General features: G+C 41.5%; 1 protein-coding gene across 1 annotated transcript in view; it reads right to left on the reverse strand.

Annotated features, from left to right (window-relative positions):
* Nucleotides 1–13,197, reverse strand: part of LOC149154063 (insulin-degrading enzyme-like 1, peroxisomal) — a 474,120-nt gene that overhangs the window by 373,077 nt on the left and 87,846 nt on the right. Inside the window, exon 7 of the mRNA XM_089445838.1 lies at nt 1,051–1,102. Within this exon, the coding sequence (XP_089301964.1) occupies nt 1,051–1,102 (52 nt within the window). The remainder of the gene's footprint in view (nt 1–1,050; nt 1,103–13,197) is intronic.

The following is a 13,197-nucleotide window of genomic DNA, read 5'->3' on the forward strand; positions in this document are numbered from 1 at the left end:
GACACACCGGCATGACTGTACATCAGCAGAGAATCGTGTGAAAGGCTGTACAGTAGGTTGCAGAAACAAGATTTGCAGATCAGGGTTTTTCTAGGAAAACAGAGAACCATAATACATACAGCAGTACAGATGCCCTGTGAATTTTTCTGTAATTGTAGTAGCTTATATTTGCCTCAGTGGCCCAATTTCTCAGTAAAAAAGCCCTTGTTTGTTGAGAAGTAAATTCTGTGTGCATATTTGTAAATATTGGTTTAATTTTCTTCCGCTGAAATATTTTTTATTTTCCAGTTAAAATCTGAGTAGTAGATTTTATTCAGTAAACTAAAATCAGCAAGTAAACTACTAGGAAATAATTTGTCAATTTACTGGGGTTAGAAAACTAACATTATGTACTTGATGACTCCCTAGGGATCAATCATATAGAAATAAACTTCCTTTTTTATGCGAATAAAATTTTTAGAAATAAACAAGGTGTATCAAGACAAAACCTTCTTCATTGAACAATATGTTATAAACATCACAAAATCAGTGCTAGGTCCAACAAAGCAGATCAATTATGTTAAGTGCTCCATTTACTTAGCATGCAACAAGAAAACAGAGAAAGAACCTTGCAAAACCTAGAGTTAAAAATTAAAATGCAGATAGGTTGTAGTCTTCATATGACCTATAGAATGTATTCCGTGTTTAGAGATATGCATCGTGCACATATCGACTATAACCAAGTCAAAAAATATGGCATACATGGATCCTGGCTTTTGGTCATTCATCTAAGAAAAATAATTGCTACTGGAAATAATCGTTTGCAATTATATATGCATCACAAATAAATGTCAAATATTCACATAATATAAGCATCTTTGGCAAAATAGCATGTGAAAATAATTTCAAATGAACAGTTTCATACCCATTACTGAAGAATGCATACACTGTATGCCATCATGTTCAATTTTTATTCATCAAAAAATTCAACACACATTCTTTCATATCTGCTTCTTATGGAAAGTAAGACCAATAATACTTCAGCCATAAGTGAAATCTATTGCTGCTTACCTGTGCTGAATTTATGAAATGGATGGTCGTTGGAACTTATATGTTTTTGCAACTGTATCAATACAAAAAGTCAAATATTTTTCTCATTAGCACAACTGTACACCACTTTTCAATAAGGGACTTTGTCTCAGACAAAAACGCATTCCAAAAGACATGTTTGAAATGTTTCAGATTAAGATAAAGAAAGAACTACAAAGTGTTTCTTAAGCCATTGTCAGGAATTTTGGTATTCCCTATTTTCAAGCAGGTCCAACCCGAGCTTTGGAGACAGTTTGGCCCTTTAGTATGGACCCACTATCAAACCATTTCTGTTGCAAACAGTACACACATTATTCCAGTGATGAATACAATTCAGACTTGACAATAATTTACTGAATGTTTAGAGCTACATTGGACTAAAATTAGGCTAGCCGTAATCCTGACTAGTTATAACTTATGAACAAGGAATTGATTGATGCACCATCTCTTTACTTTTCTAGCTGTAACTACGTAATTCAAACCTATTTTGTTCAGTTATGTTGAATTTTTAGATAGCTCTCCAAACTCATAATTGATTCTTAAGGTTATTTCTTAGATAAATTTTATCTCACATTGATCATCATAAATCAATTACACAGAGAACTTCAACAATAACAATATGCCAGAAGATCACAAGGAGTGTTTCATCATCATAGCTAGTCTTGCTGAGCTCAACAAACTAAGTACAAAATTGATTCTCGGTGATGGGAGTCCTGTAACAAAACAAAACCCCCGCACTCTGTGTTCTGGGTTTTTTCCTGTCGATGGGAGAAGTGTGCATTTACACAGGGCCCGCGATATGATTTAGGGATTGGTTGTCGGCCTGAGTGCCGTCAGAAGCACATGGTGTCCGCGATCCTCTCCATATCAAATGTTGGCCTTATCATCAATTCTGTAGCCGTGCTGCACAAACCTCATGGCTGGATGGCAAGCACATCGTTGGCGCCAACCAGATCAGACTCTTTGGTAAAATCATTTCGAATGTAGATGTGAATTAGAACCAATAGTGCGAAAGAATTGCAAGGAGATTGGGTTCACTTCCGAGCATGTCGGCATTGATGAGGATAACCACGAAGTGACCATCAATATTAAAGAAAAGAAGCCTGCTAAAGGTGTTCATGAACAGCTTAACAAGAGGCACGAGGATATCGAAGCCAGTGATGATTGCCACTTGTTTGGGTATGCAACAGACGAAATCCCGGAGTTGATGTCTCTGACCCATGTACTGGCTGCAAAGCTGGGAATGAGGCTCACGGAGGTCAGGAAGGACGGCACTTAAACCTGGTTGATGCCCTATGGAGAAACCCAAGTGACTGTTGAGTACAGAAACGAAGGGGGCGCAATGTTTACTCAGCGCATTCACGCTGTTGTCATTTACAGTCAGCTTGATGAGACGGTAAACATTGACCAAATTACTAGAGCCAACCAACAGGCATTGGTTCAGGATCGCATTACCCAGAATTAAGAAACCCACCTGCCAGCAATTTGGGCCATCATTGTGGCAGTCCAGCATATGGAAGGATTTTTGTAGCCCGGCCATATTATTCCTCGGCATGGAGATAACCATATTTGGCTTGGACGAGTTCAGTAATGTAAAAAACAAGTTCCTCTCAGCTGCACATCTATTTTTTGACCAGGATTCTACCCATGTAAATTGTCTTCAGGAGTACAGAGTTGGTCTGGTTAGTGGAAGAATATTTGAGAATCTGGCGTATCCATTGTCGAGACGAGAGCTTTGGCTTCGCACCAGGGATCATCCAGACAATCAGTTGGTTCGATACAGCTATTACAAACACCCTCAGGACTTGAAAAAATGCGTGAATGATTGGCGTGAGGGTGATGGCTAAAATCTTCAAGACACAGTCCCTGCAGAGATTCACATATACAGCAGCATGGCTTAATTTTGGATTGTCATGGCGGTGTATCACATTCCGTCTATCTGACCAAAGTGACGAAGCAGGGCAGGCTGGTGGATTTCTATCAGTTGAAAATGAAAAAGGTTCTGTTAAACAGAAATTTCTGAAAAGTGGATTTTTCAACTTTTTAAAGAAGGAACTTCAAATTTTTTGCTTGTCAAATTTGAGATAATGAAGGGCTACCTTTCATTTTTTGTGGAGGATATGTTGGATGTATTGGGTATGAACTGAAGATAGAGTGTGGCGCAAAGTACAACCGCCATAAATCACAAGCTCCTGATGCATGTTTCTTCCTTAAAGACCGTCTCATTGTAATTTATCACTGCGCTGATGATCATCAATCCCAAGCACTGGACTGCATAATGAAATGGATATGCAAAATATCCAACAAAATAATGTTTCAACAAGAATTAGCTTAAATGGATCCCCAGAGAATCATCAATGTTTTTCTAAGCACGGTGCAATTGAGTCTTCTTATAGTCACAAGGATATTTGTTCTAGTTCTTCAGAGCCCAATTACACCAAGTCTAATAGAGCAGAATCTGAAGCATGGATGGAAGCTGTAGAGCTGAAAGTTTTACTGTTCACTGAAACAGCTGATAAGGCAGCAGAGGCAAGATGAAAATCACCTTCTTTATCCATCAGTGTAGGAATTAATAATCAACAAGAAGGCTTCAAATTTCAGAAGTCAAAATACCAGTATATGGAAGATGTCAGAAGATGCCTCCAGTCCATCAAAGATGGAGAAAGATATGAGTTATGCCTGACAACACAATTATGGAAGCAAATCGGTGTCCTTTATCTCAATTTGAGGGTGAAAATCCCTGCACCTTATGCAGCCATGGTTCAGTTCTATCGTGATAACTTTGACAACGTTAATGATCGTGTTGGCAATGGTCAACAGTCATATGATAGCTGAACACCATCTTCAAGTCATGCAATTGAGCGTTTTGGGAGTTCTGAATCCATTTACAGTTCAATCTGTAGCTCCGAAGATGATGATGTGGATGAAGTTTCTATATCTGGGCAAGAAAACAGCCTTGGGACTGAGAGAATAACAAAATGGGCCAAAACCCACAATAATGATCTCCTGCAGTCTGCAGATTATTTGTGGCTACCATACTCTTCCTCTGGCTTCAAGAGGATCAAATATTGCATTTCAGCCTCTTGAACATTTACCATCATTGAATTATCACAGACCTGGGGAGTTGGCTCTGAAATTGATGGGTGGAAGGACTTGTCATGCTAGGTCATGCAAAACAAGCTTGGAAATTGCCGAGACTAATACTGCAGCCACAGTTTGACTGTAGCCACACTATCCACATGGACTGTAGCCACAGTTTGCAGGGCACTCTTCCTTGAGAGTTTGCTTGCTTTACTTTCTGGAACATTGCTAGAGAAGCAGATAGTTGCTATATGTTCAAATCTGAAGGATCTTCATGCAGCCATAAAACTCTGTGGGCCAGCTCTAATTTCTGTTGTTGGAGATTCTCAGTATATACGTCTTGGTCCTCAGCCAGAGGCATATGTATGTAAATACCCTGGAGAATCCAAGGTTGCAAATATGACTATAATGTGGAAGACAGGGAAATGTGCAGCATTTCTTGCTAATGTTGATAGTCATTCTTCAGCTGATGTACATTTTAATGGAAAGGTGTTTCATCTGCCACCTTGGTCTGTCAGTATATTGGCTGAAGCCTGATTGTAAGCATGTGGCATTCAACACTGCAAAGGTTGGAAAGAAGGCCTGTTCTTTCACAAGGAACCTTTGATTCTGAAAATTTGGAACTTCGAGTGAAAGATTCACGATTATAAAAAATGTGGAGTGAATATAAAGAGCCAAGTGGTCTGTGGGGAGAAGGGAATTTTTCAGCAAAGGGAATATTAGAACACTTAAATATCACCAAGGATTCTACTGATTATCTACAGTATATGACAAGTGTAAATATTTCTGGGTGCAGTCATGTGCCAAGGGACACAGAAATGCATGTTTGTATGCAGAGGAGCGTAGAGATACTTGGCCGTGCACAGTGAGCATTGGTATCCAGTGGGGCACAGAGTTGTGCCATGGGGGTCAGTGCTATGCAGAGGAGTGCAGGGGTATGTGTTTGTGCACAGCAGAGTATGATGAGGCACAGCATGTTGTTGGCGCATTGCCTTTGGAGAGATCTTCTAAGGGGAACAACCGGCATACTTTTGGGTTTGGCACCCCCAAGTCTAGAGAACGGGTCGGTCACAGGACTGATCGTAAGTTTCCACACGAGTTCTTAGATATACCCATTAGAGCCCACACATTTATCACTCTCCAGCATTGCGCACTGATACAAGGGACTTGGGTATTGTCTCTTGATGCTCTCATCACGAGCAACATGACCCGGGAGTTTCATATGAGACAGTTGGACGAGACAAAGTGCATCAAGTGATAGGCTTTCCAATGGTGGCATACGGTCAGGGCACAAGCTGACAGGTAAGCCTTGGGGAGAGTGTGATTTGCTGCAGATGTAGCGTATGTTCCAACCCTAATGTCACACGTAGGGAGGTGACCGTGAGTGAACTGCAGGGTGCACCTTCGGAATGACAACCAGAGCCGTTATGTGAGCATGAGGTACAGGGGATGGAAATCCTCATTTACAGGAGGATGCCTAAGCTCCAGGCAGGATCTAGGAACAAGGTTACTTGGGAGCAGGAGCGGAAGTGGGGGCGGGAGAGGAAGCGGGAGCGGGGAGCGACATTTTCAAAAGCCCGGTTTGGGAGCAAATCGGGAACGAATTTTTATATAATATATATTTTTATATATTTTGATGCATATATGTCAACAAAAGCATGTAGAATGATGAATTAGTTATAAAAAGCATAAAACATGGATTAAACCATATAACATCAATCATCTAGTAGTTGCAATCTTCATCAACCAAAGGTCCACAAGTTAATATAGCATGTAAGGGTGCACATAACAAAAATAGCATAGAGTGCAATCCATCTCTGAATCGAAAATATATCAACAAACTGGCTCTAGATGGCCTCTGGCATCCAAACAAATCATGCTACAACAAATACCTACATAATCAAAATCATTGCCTATCTTGGGATCTTTGTCATTAATATCAATCTCTAAGCATTAACATAAAATAGAAAAAACATAGCATGTAAGTCAAGATTTTGTTTGAGTGATGGGTACATTTTTAGTAGGGTCATGATAGAGGAGTTCGACAACCAATGTCACTAACATCCAGGTACATAGAGGGATTGATGCTCTTTTTTAAATACGAGTTCCACACCCTATTACATGACAAAATCTATGGTTTAATTGCAATCCCCCCAATCCTGAAATCCTGAAAATGTGATAAGTCTGCTAGATTTTGAGTGAGATCTCAAATTCTACTTTCTCCATATGAAATGCAATGAGGTCGGAACCACTCTCAAACATCCTGAGTCATTTCATGGTAATGTTAAAAATTTAAGTAAAAGGATGAAAAATCCTTTCACGTTAAGAATTTAACATTACTATGAATCACATATCAATACTAGGGCCCTAGGCTTGATCACTAGGTTGCCCCACTCAAAAATTCTTGTTCCTTTGAAAAAAAATGCATTTGGAATGTTTTTGCAAAAAATGCCAAGGAACCGGGGTCGCTCCCAAAGGGAGTGCACTTCGGGAGCGGGTTCGAGGGGGAGTCGCTCCCCGGCAACCCTATCTAGGTACATCATCAGGAGTTGGGATAGAAGATTTCGCTGTGTGGTCTGGCAGTAGCAGAGCAGTTTGTCATACATGGGACAGATTCTTGATGCTTGGTGCCCATCTACTGGGTACATACAAGGGTCAGAGACGAGGCACAGAGGGGTCCCAGCAGCCGGTAATGAGGATTGGGAGTGGTAAACTCCCAGTGAGGTAAACTACTGATGAGGCTATGGGATCCAAGGATCCAGTTGATTGGTGGGAAACTCCATTTCTTAGTGAGTACGGTCAGGATAGCAAGTGATCTGGTTCATTCTCAAGCTAACACATGGGGGATCACTGAGGTCTTCATCATATGGCGAGGCAGGTTGTTGCTCAGGATTGAGGCCAGCCATGGAGTGATAGGATCTAGCATTACTGAGTCGCCTTGGTAGGTTGGGCATGGCCTCAATCATCACATATATTGACCAAGAGATATAGGAGAGAAGACTCTAATACGAGCATGTTGCGCAATCAGGCATGACCAGAATGTCGCAAGGCTCGCAGGACAGTTTCTTTCTGCAATGGGCATGGGACCCTAGCATCACAATACTTGACAATTTAGCTACGCTTAGGGATAAGTTGATTTCGACAAGGAGAGGTCATTTCAATCTTACATTGGATTTTAGTGATTCACTGTTGGCGTGGGGGACTTTGGTAGCATGGAGGGATGATCAGCAAGAAGAGATCAGGGGAATCTCATGCAGGCGAGGATTCACTTCCACAGGGGTCAGATTGTATTGTCAGGAGTTTGCCTTTGGAGTGTATGAGAGGGGTGACTCAGTAGAGCAGTTGCACAAGGAATCGATCAGGACTTTATATTATCATAATGATGTACTTATTGGCAGTATGCGGAGGGCTTCGAGCACCTGTACCAGGTTGGACAGTGAGTGGAGCAAGGGGTGCTTCACGTTGATCAGCATGGCTTGTGATGCAGACCCAATTTAGACCAACTCAACCCACAATCTCAGAATTTCTCTGGACCGCGCTTCCCTTAGCCCTGTGTTCAAGCTCCTTAAGGGATATAAATCCCTTTTATAAACAATCACAGTGGGAAGCTTTAAGTAATCAGTGGGAGGCGCCAAAAGGGCTATACCCTTTTAACACTGTCACAATAGTGGCTTTTACCTAAGCGCGACCCTTTTATAATTCTCCAACACCGAAGCTCCTCTCGCAGCCTTCGTTATATATATTAACACCTGAGCTCTTTCTCCATGCTTGTTTAGCTCCTCTTGATTTCCTTTCTTTTGCCAGTGCCCACTTGCATGCCTTGGCTCCTCTATACTCCGCCCATGGAACCTCGCTTTATGTCCAATACATAAAAAAAACTAGCCTCAAATGCCCAGCCTTTCCTTTTAATTGCTTGTTCTTCGAACCTCCTGGCTAAAGCCCTTCCAAGAGGCCCACTTGTTGTTGAAATTTCTAAGTATTACCCGTTAGAAATTTTATCTGTATTCTCTGGTTTATTTCGCCTACTTGTTTAATTACTAACAAGTTATTTAACCACATAAATACTGAAATAAACACAATACAGTCTCAACCATCTATAGATCAGCAACTGAAAGAAATGAACAAACACACAAGGGACACCGTTATTTTTGGACAATCGTCCCCGGAAAAACCCAACTTGGGAAAATCAGTGCAACAATTCTGAGGGTTATATTATTATGTAGTCCTTCTGAGTACAACTGGGTGCCAAACTGGCTCACCCAATAGAGAAAATAATCTGGCAGTAATACCTCTCTATTCGGAAGCAGATATTCAGAAAGTCTGCCCCACAAAACCCTCTCCAACACAATTTGAAGCTCAGCGTCAGCCCTCTTGGCCTTTGCGTCAGCCTGAAACCCTCTGGGCCAGCCCTCTGAGGCTCTGCGCAGCCTCAAGGACCCTCTGTGTCACTCCTACAGCCTCTGCATGGATGACGTAGGCCCTTCTGGCCTCTATGCAGTCCCTGATAGCCTCTACGTGGCTCCCTTTGACTCTATGTCTGCCTCTCTACTTATACGTTGGCCTTCCGGCACTATCTCTGCCTCTCTACCTCGTACTTATTGCCCCTCGCTACAACTCTGATCACTGATTCGATTTCTCTTAGCAAACCCCGCTCTACAAAATCGAATGACTGATCACTCTGGTGTATTCTCCAACTGACTCTCAAGCCTCTTCTTATACTTTTCATTTTGGTCCTTGAACGGTCGAGATTACATCTCTAATCAATAGCTAAGATTAGATTTGGCTTGATCCATGTCATTTGGAACCTTCTAACCCAGTTTTATATTAATACCCATTAATATTTTATTTTTCCTAAGTTTAGACTTAGGAACTCCATTAAAAATATTAATTATTTTAATATCTCCTTAACTGGGTAGAATCTGCCCAAACCATTTCAAGGTCTTGGAGATCTCATGTGCTTTAGCCTCTCCACCAATCTTCATGGCTAGAACACATCTCATGCTACCCCAAATCAACATTTGCCACGCAAGCCTAGTTAAATAAGTCAGTGATATTAGAAGAGTGATTATAATAGCCATTGGGTAGGAGCTTCCGGGTGGGACCCCGACTTAATGTTTCGGCCCGCTCTTTAAAGCCCAGTGCAATGGTAGTGGCATTGGCAAAAACCCATCGGGATAGAATCCCCAGGCGGGACACACTTATTCTTACATCTTTTCGAGGCCACGCAAGCCTGCCTACAATAGCCCGACTCTTTGTAATGTTACCACTTTCAAAATTCCGGGATGATACTTTCGACCCAGCGTTGTTAGTTGACGCCTCCCTCTCAACAATATTGTCTCCAGCCATTCTTAATTAACTGTTTCCATAAGACCTTTAAAATACTAAGTATTTGTTCCTTCGCTTGCGTATTTGGGCTTCGCTAGTGTTTAGCGCTCCTCTGCATTCACTCTGCATCTGACTTGCTTTCGTGGCTTCCAGCTCCTTTGTGTATTCACAATCATTGATCATACAATTGATCAATGATCGACAACCCCATTGCTTCCATTATAAAAGAAGTTCTCGCCTCAACTGTAATGAGACATTCATCCCTCTCCAATCCTCACGCTTCCTTTGTGCTACTCTGATCTTTCATTGCAGCAGGATAATTAATCACTTTGTTCATCAATGATCTCTGCTTCCAACCAAATCTGGGGAAAACCAAGAGATTCTCGCCTTCTCGCTTCTCCAAAACGCCATCGCTCTTCTTTAATCTGGATTGTATTCATTTCGATTGTGAAAGAAAGGCTCAACCCCAGTTCAAAAAGACTCTAATTCTCGTACATTGGTTTCAGCCTACATTCTCAAACGCTCTCTCTCCTGAGCTTAACACAATAACGAAGCATAACAGGTTAACAATTAATAAACAAAGGCTCACGTTCTAGAACCACATACTCAAAATAGAGTGTTCTCATATATTATATACAATAAAGTACAAAAGGCCCCCTTGGCTTGGAATATATCATTTGGCCCTCTCTCAGCCTTTTGGCCCTACCTGGCCCTAAAACCTCTCGAATCTCTTCTATGCACTTGGCCACTATTTCATGGAATTGATTACCTAATTATACAAATGGGATTCTCAACTATTTCGAGTTTAAATCCATTATTTTCTCACCTAAACTAGATCCTTTAGATCCACACTTCTCTCAAGAGATCTAACTAATCCCCAAATCTCTCTAGTTCTCTCAATATTCCGAAGACTTCTCCCAAAGAATAGATTTGACTACAATTGTATTTCTAAATACATATCTTTTCTAAAACTCTCTAAAACATACAAAATACAATAATTAATAATTACATTCAATTAGGGAACCAACTCCCTTGGTAAATGAAATCCCCTAGGTCTAATCAAAAAGCATTTTGACTTGGAAGTCTGAATGCTCCTGCATTAGACTCCCAAGGTGAAAAAATTCATGGTCTCCTGACCATGTGTTCATGAAGCAAATCTTCCTGGATCCCAAACTTTGTTTTGCAGTTGGTCCCTCTCTTTGTCATGTTGTTGCTCTGTTGTTGTCTTCTTTATCCTTCCAAGCTTCCATACTTAAGTTGTAGTCTTCCTCCTTCCTTGTTGATGGAGTCTCGCTCAACCATCTGCAATATATTGTCTTTCATTTTCCTTTACCTTAAATACCTCTTCTGCTAGGGCTTCTTCAACATCAGCTCCCTTACCTCTTCTATTTCAAAGTCCAACTTGTCCTCTAGCTTGTACAAATTATTGTTTCCTTGCAAAAAAAATTGTTGTCCTCCATTGACCTATCAAGATATCAGTTGCTTGGAACTGCTTTCACCATTCCTTGCATCTTTTGTTAGAACGTATCACCATTGTTGTCTATTTTTTGTTGCATTTCCTTCATGGAAAACTTGATCGCATCCTCAATTGGACTATTGCAATCTACTGTCCTCGGATTCCCCAACCAATCTTCTAAAAATCTCAATTCAGCTGCAATGTTTACATGTTCACTTCTCTGGATCCTGCAAGTCCTCTTCCAATGGTTCTTGTACTTCATCAATTGAAGTATTTCCAAGCCAATTATTTGTTTCCTGCACATCTTCATTACCTGCAAACACAAACCAATTGTCAGTTTTAAAAATACGAGAGCCTGAAGTCCCCTTTGTTGCTTCCAGCATCTTTCCCTCATGCAGCACTAAAAATTCCAAGCTTCCTATCAAATCTACCTCTTCCATAGCAGCAGCTTTCTCCTCATCATCCTTAGTATCTACACACGTGTTCCTGATTCTCAAGTTGTTCCTCCATATCTTCATTTTGACTAAATTCCAAAGACAATTGTCTTCTTTTCAACCTATTCAACAATATCCAATGATTGTTTCTTCTTCTCTGCACAGAACAAAATCAATGTTTTGCCCTTCATCTGCAATCACACACCAATGGTTAAAATTAAAATCAATATGGCCTTTATCTTCTATCAACATTTCAGCCATAATCTAAATTGTTCTTCAAATCGCACTCTACTACCTGAGTCGACCTACTTGCTCCTCGCAGCCTTGGCCTCCCCCCGCCACCATGGCCCCTCCAAAATCTGCTTTGGCAAGGGTTCCTCCTCCTGAATCGCATCCTTCAGCTCAGCGCCCACAAGAAGAGTCTGCATCAGCATTCGCCAGTCTCATATCTTCATTAGGACCTCCTTGAACCAGACTTGTTGTCTCCAAATTCGTAAAGAAACTTGAAGATATCCCTGAAATCATTTTACCTCCTTCCTTGCCCCGTCGAGCTACTCTCTCATTATCGGAAAGAGGCCTGGTGGGTCAGTTTACTGCCCTTTGGCCTTCTCCAAAATCTGTGCAAAAATGGGTTGAAAGGAACTTATCACAATCAACCCATGGGAAAATCTCCATTCGATTATGTGGTAGAGGATTTTTCACCTTCCATTTTGAAACTAAAGAGGACAGAGATCTGATATTTAGGAACGAGCCTTATTTCATGGAAACAAGGGGTCTATATCTAAACAGGTGGACGCCAGATTTTAACCCTGAGCTGGATGTCCCAAGTGTTGCTCCAGTTTGGGTACGACTTCCTCGCCTCCCCCTCCAGTGTTGGGGAGATGAGTCGGTAAAAGCAATAGGAAATGCAGTGGGAAAATACATAGATAGAAGCGAACCAAAAGAGAATATGCATGCCTATGCAAGGATCTGCATCAAAGTCGACCTAGGCAAAGGACTCCCAAAAATGGTAAAGATCAAGGTGGATAGCTGGATGCACATTCAGCAACTGGACTACGAGCAGATCCCATTCAAATGCAAGGTATGTCACGAGTATGGTCATTTTGCTAATAGATGTCCAAAAAAAGAACCTGAAAATATAGAAGCTTAGGAAACAAAATGGGAAGCAATAAAAAAAAAAGACCGCGAATAAAACATCTGCCCCGCCAGCCCCCTCCTTGCCTGCTCCTCTCCCATCGAGCGCTCCCCCAACTCATTCATCTATTTTGCAACCCCTCTCATTTAATCCCCTCCTTGACTCCAATCTCTTTGGCCCTCTCGATTCTTACCTCAGTCCTCCTCTTGCTTCTCAAGACCCTGCTAATCCTTCTTCATCAGCCTCCCCCCTTGGCCCCTCCTCCCTCCCTCTCTATTCCCTCTCCTCTTCCCCCAACCTCCCTCTCAGCCCCCCAACCCCCTCCTCTCCTTCCTTTGAAGGAATCCTCACAAGAAACTAGTCTAGAGACTCCCTTCTTTTCTCAGAACTCCAAAAGAGACAAGGAAGAAAGACCAATAAGGAAATAAGGGACGAAGCAACTGCAAAGGAAATGGCAATTGAAACACAACAACCAATGGACTCTTTCCTTGAAAAAAGCACAAGAAACAAGGAGAAAAACCAACCACCTAATCAAGGGAAAGGTCCCTCTGCACCAGGCCAAAGCAAGTAATGAATTTGGTCTTCTGGAATTGTAGAGGCCCAGGACACCCTACGAAATTCAATGCAACAAAGACATCCTAACAATGGAAAAACCTGATATATTCATGATCTAGGAGACCAAAATTAATGAACAAGAA

This window comes from Pinus tabuliformis, chromosome 9 (genome assembly GCF_031772625.1).
Source record: "Pinus tabuliformis cultivar Carrire ecotype Pingquan chromosome 9, CPIR1, whole genome shotgun sequence".
Taxonomy (NCBI): domain Eukaryota; kingdom Viridiplantae; phylum Streptophyta; class Pinopsida; order Pinales; family Pinaceae; genus Pinus; species Pinus tabuliformis.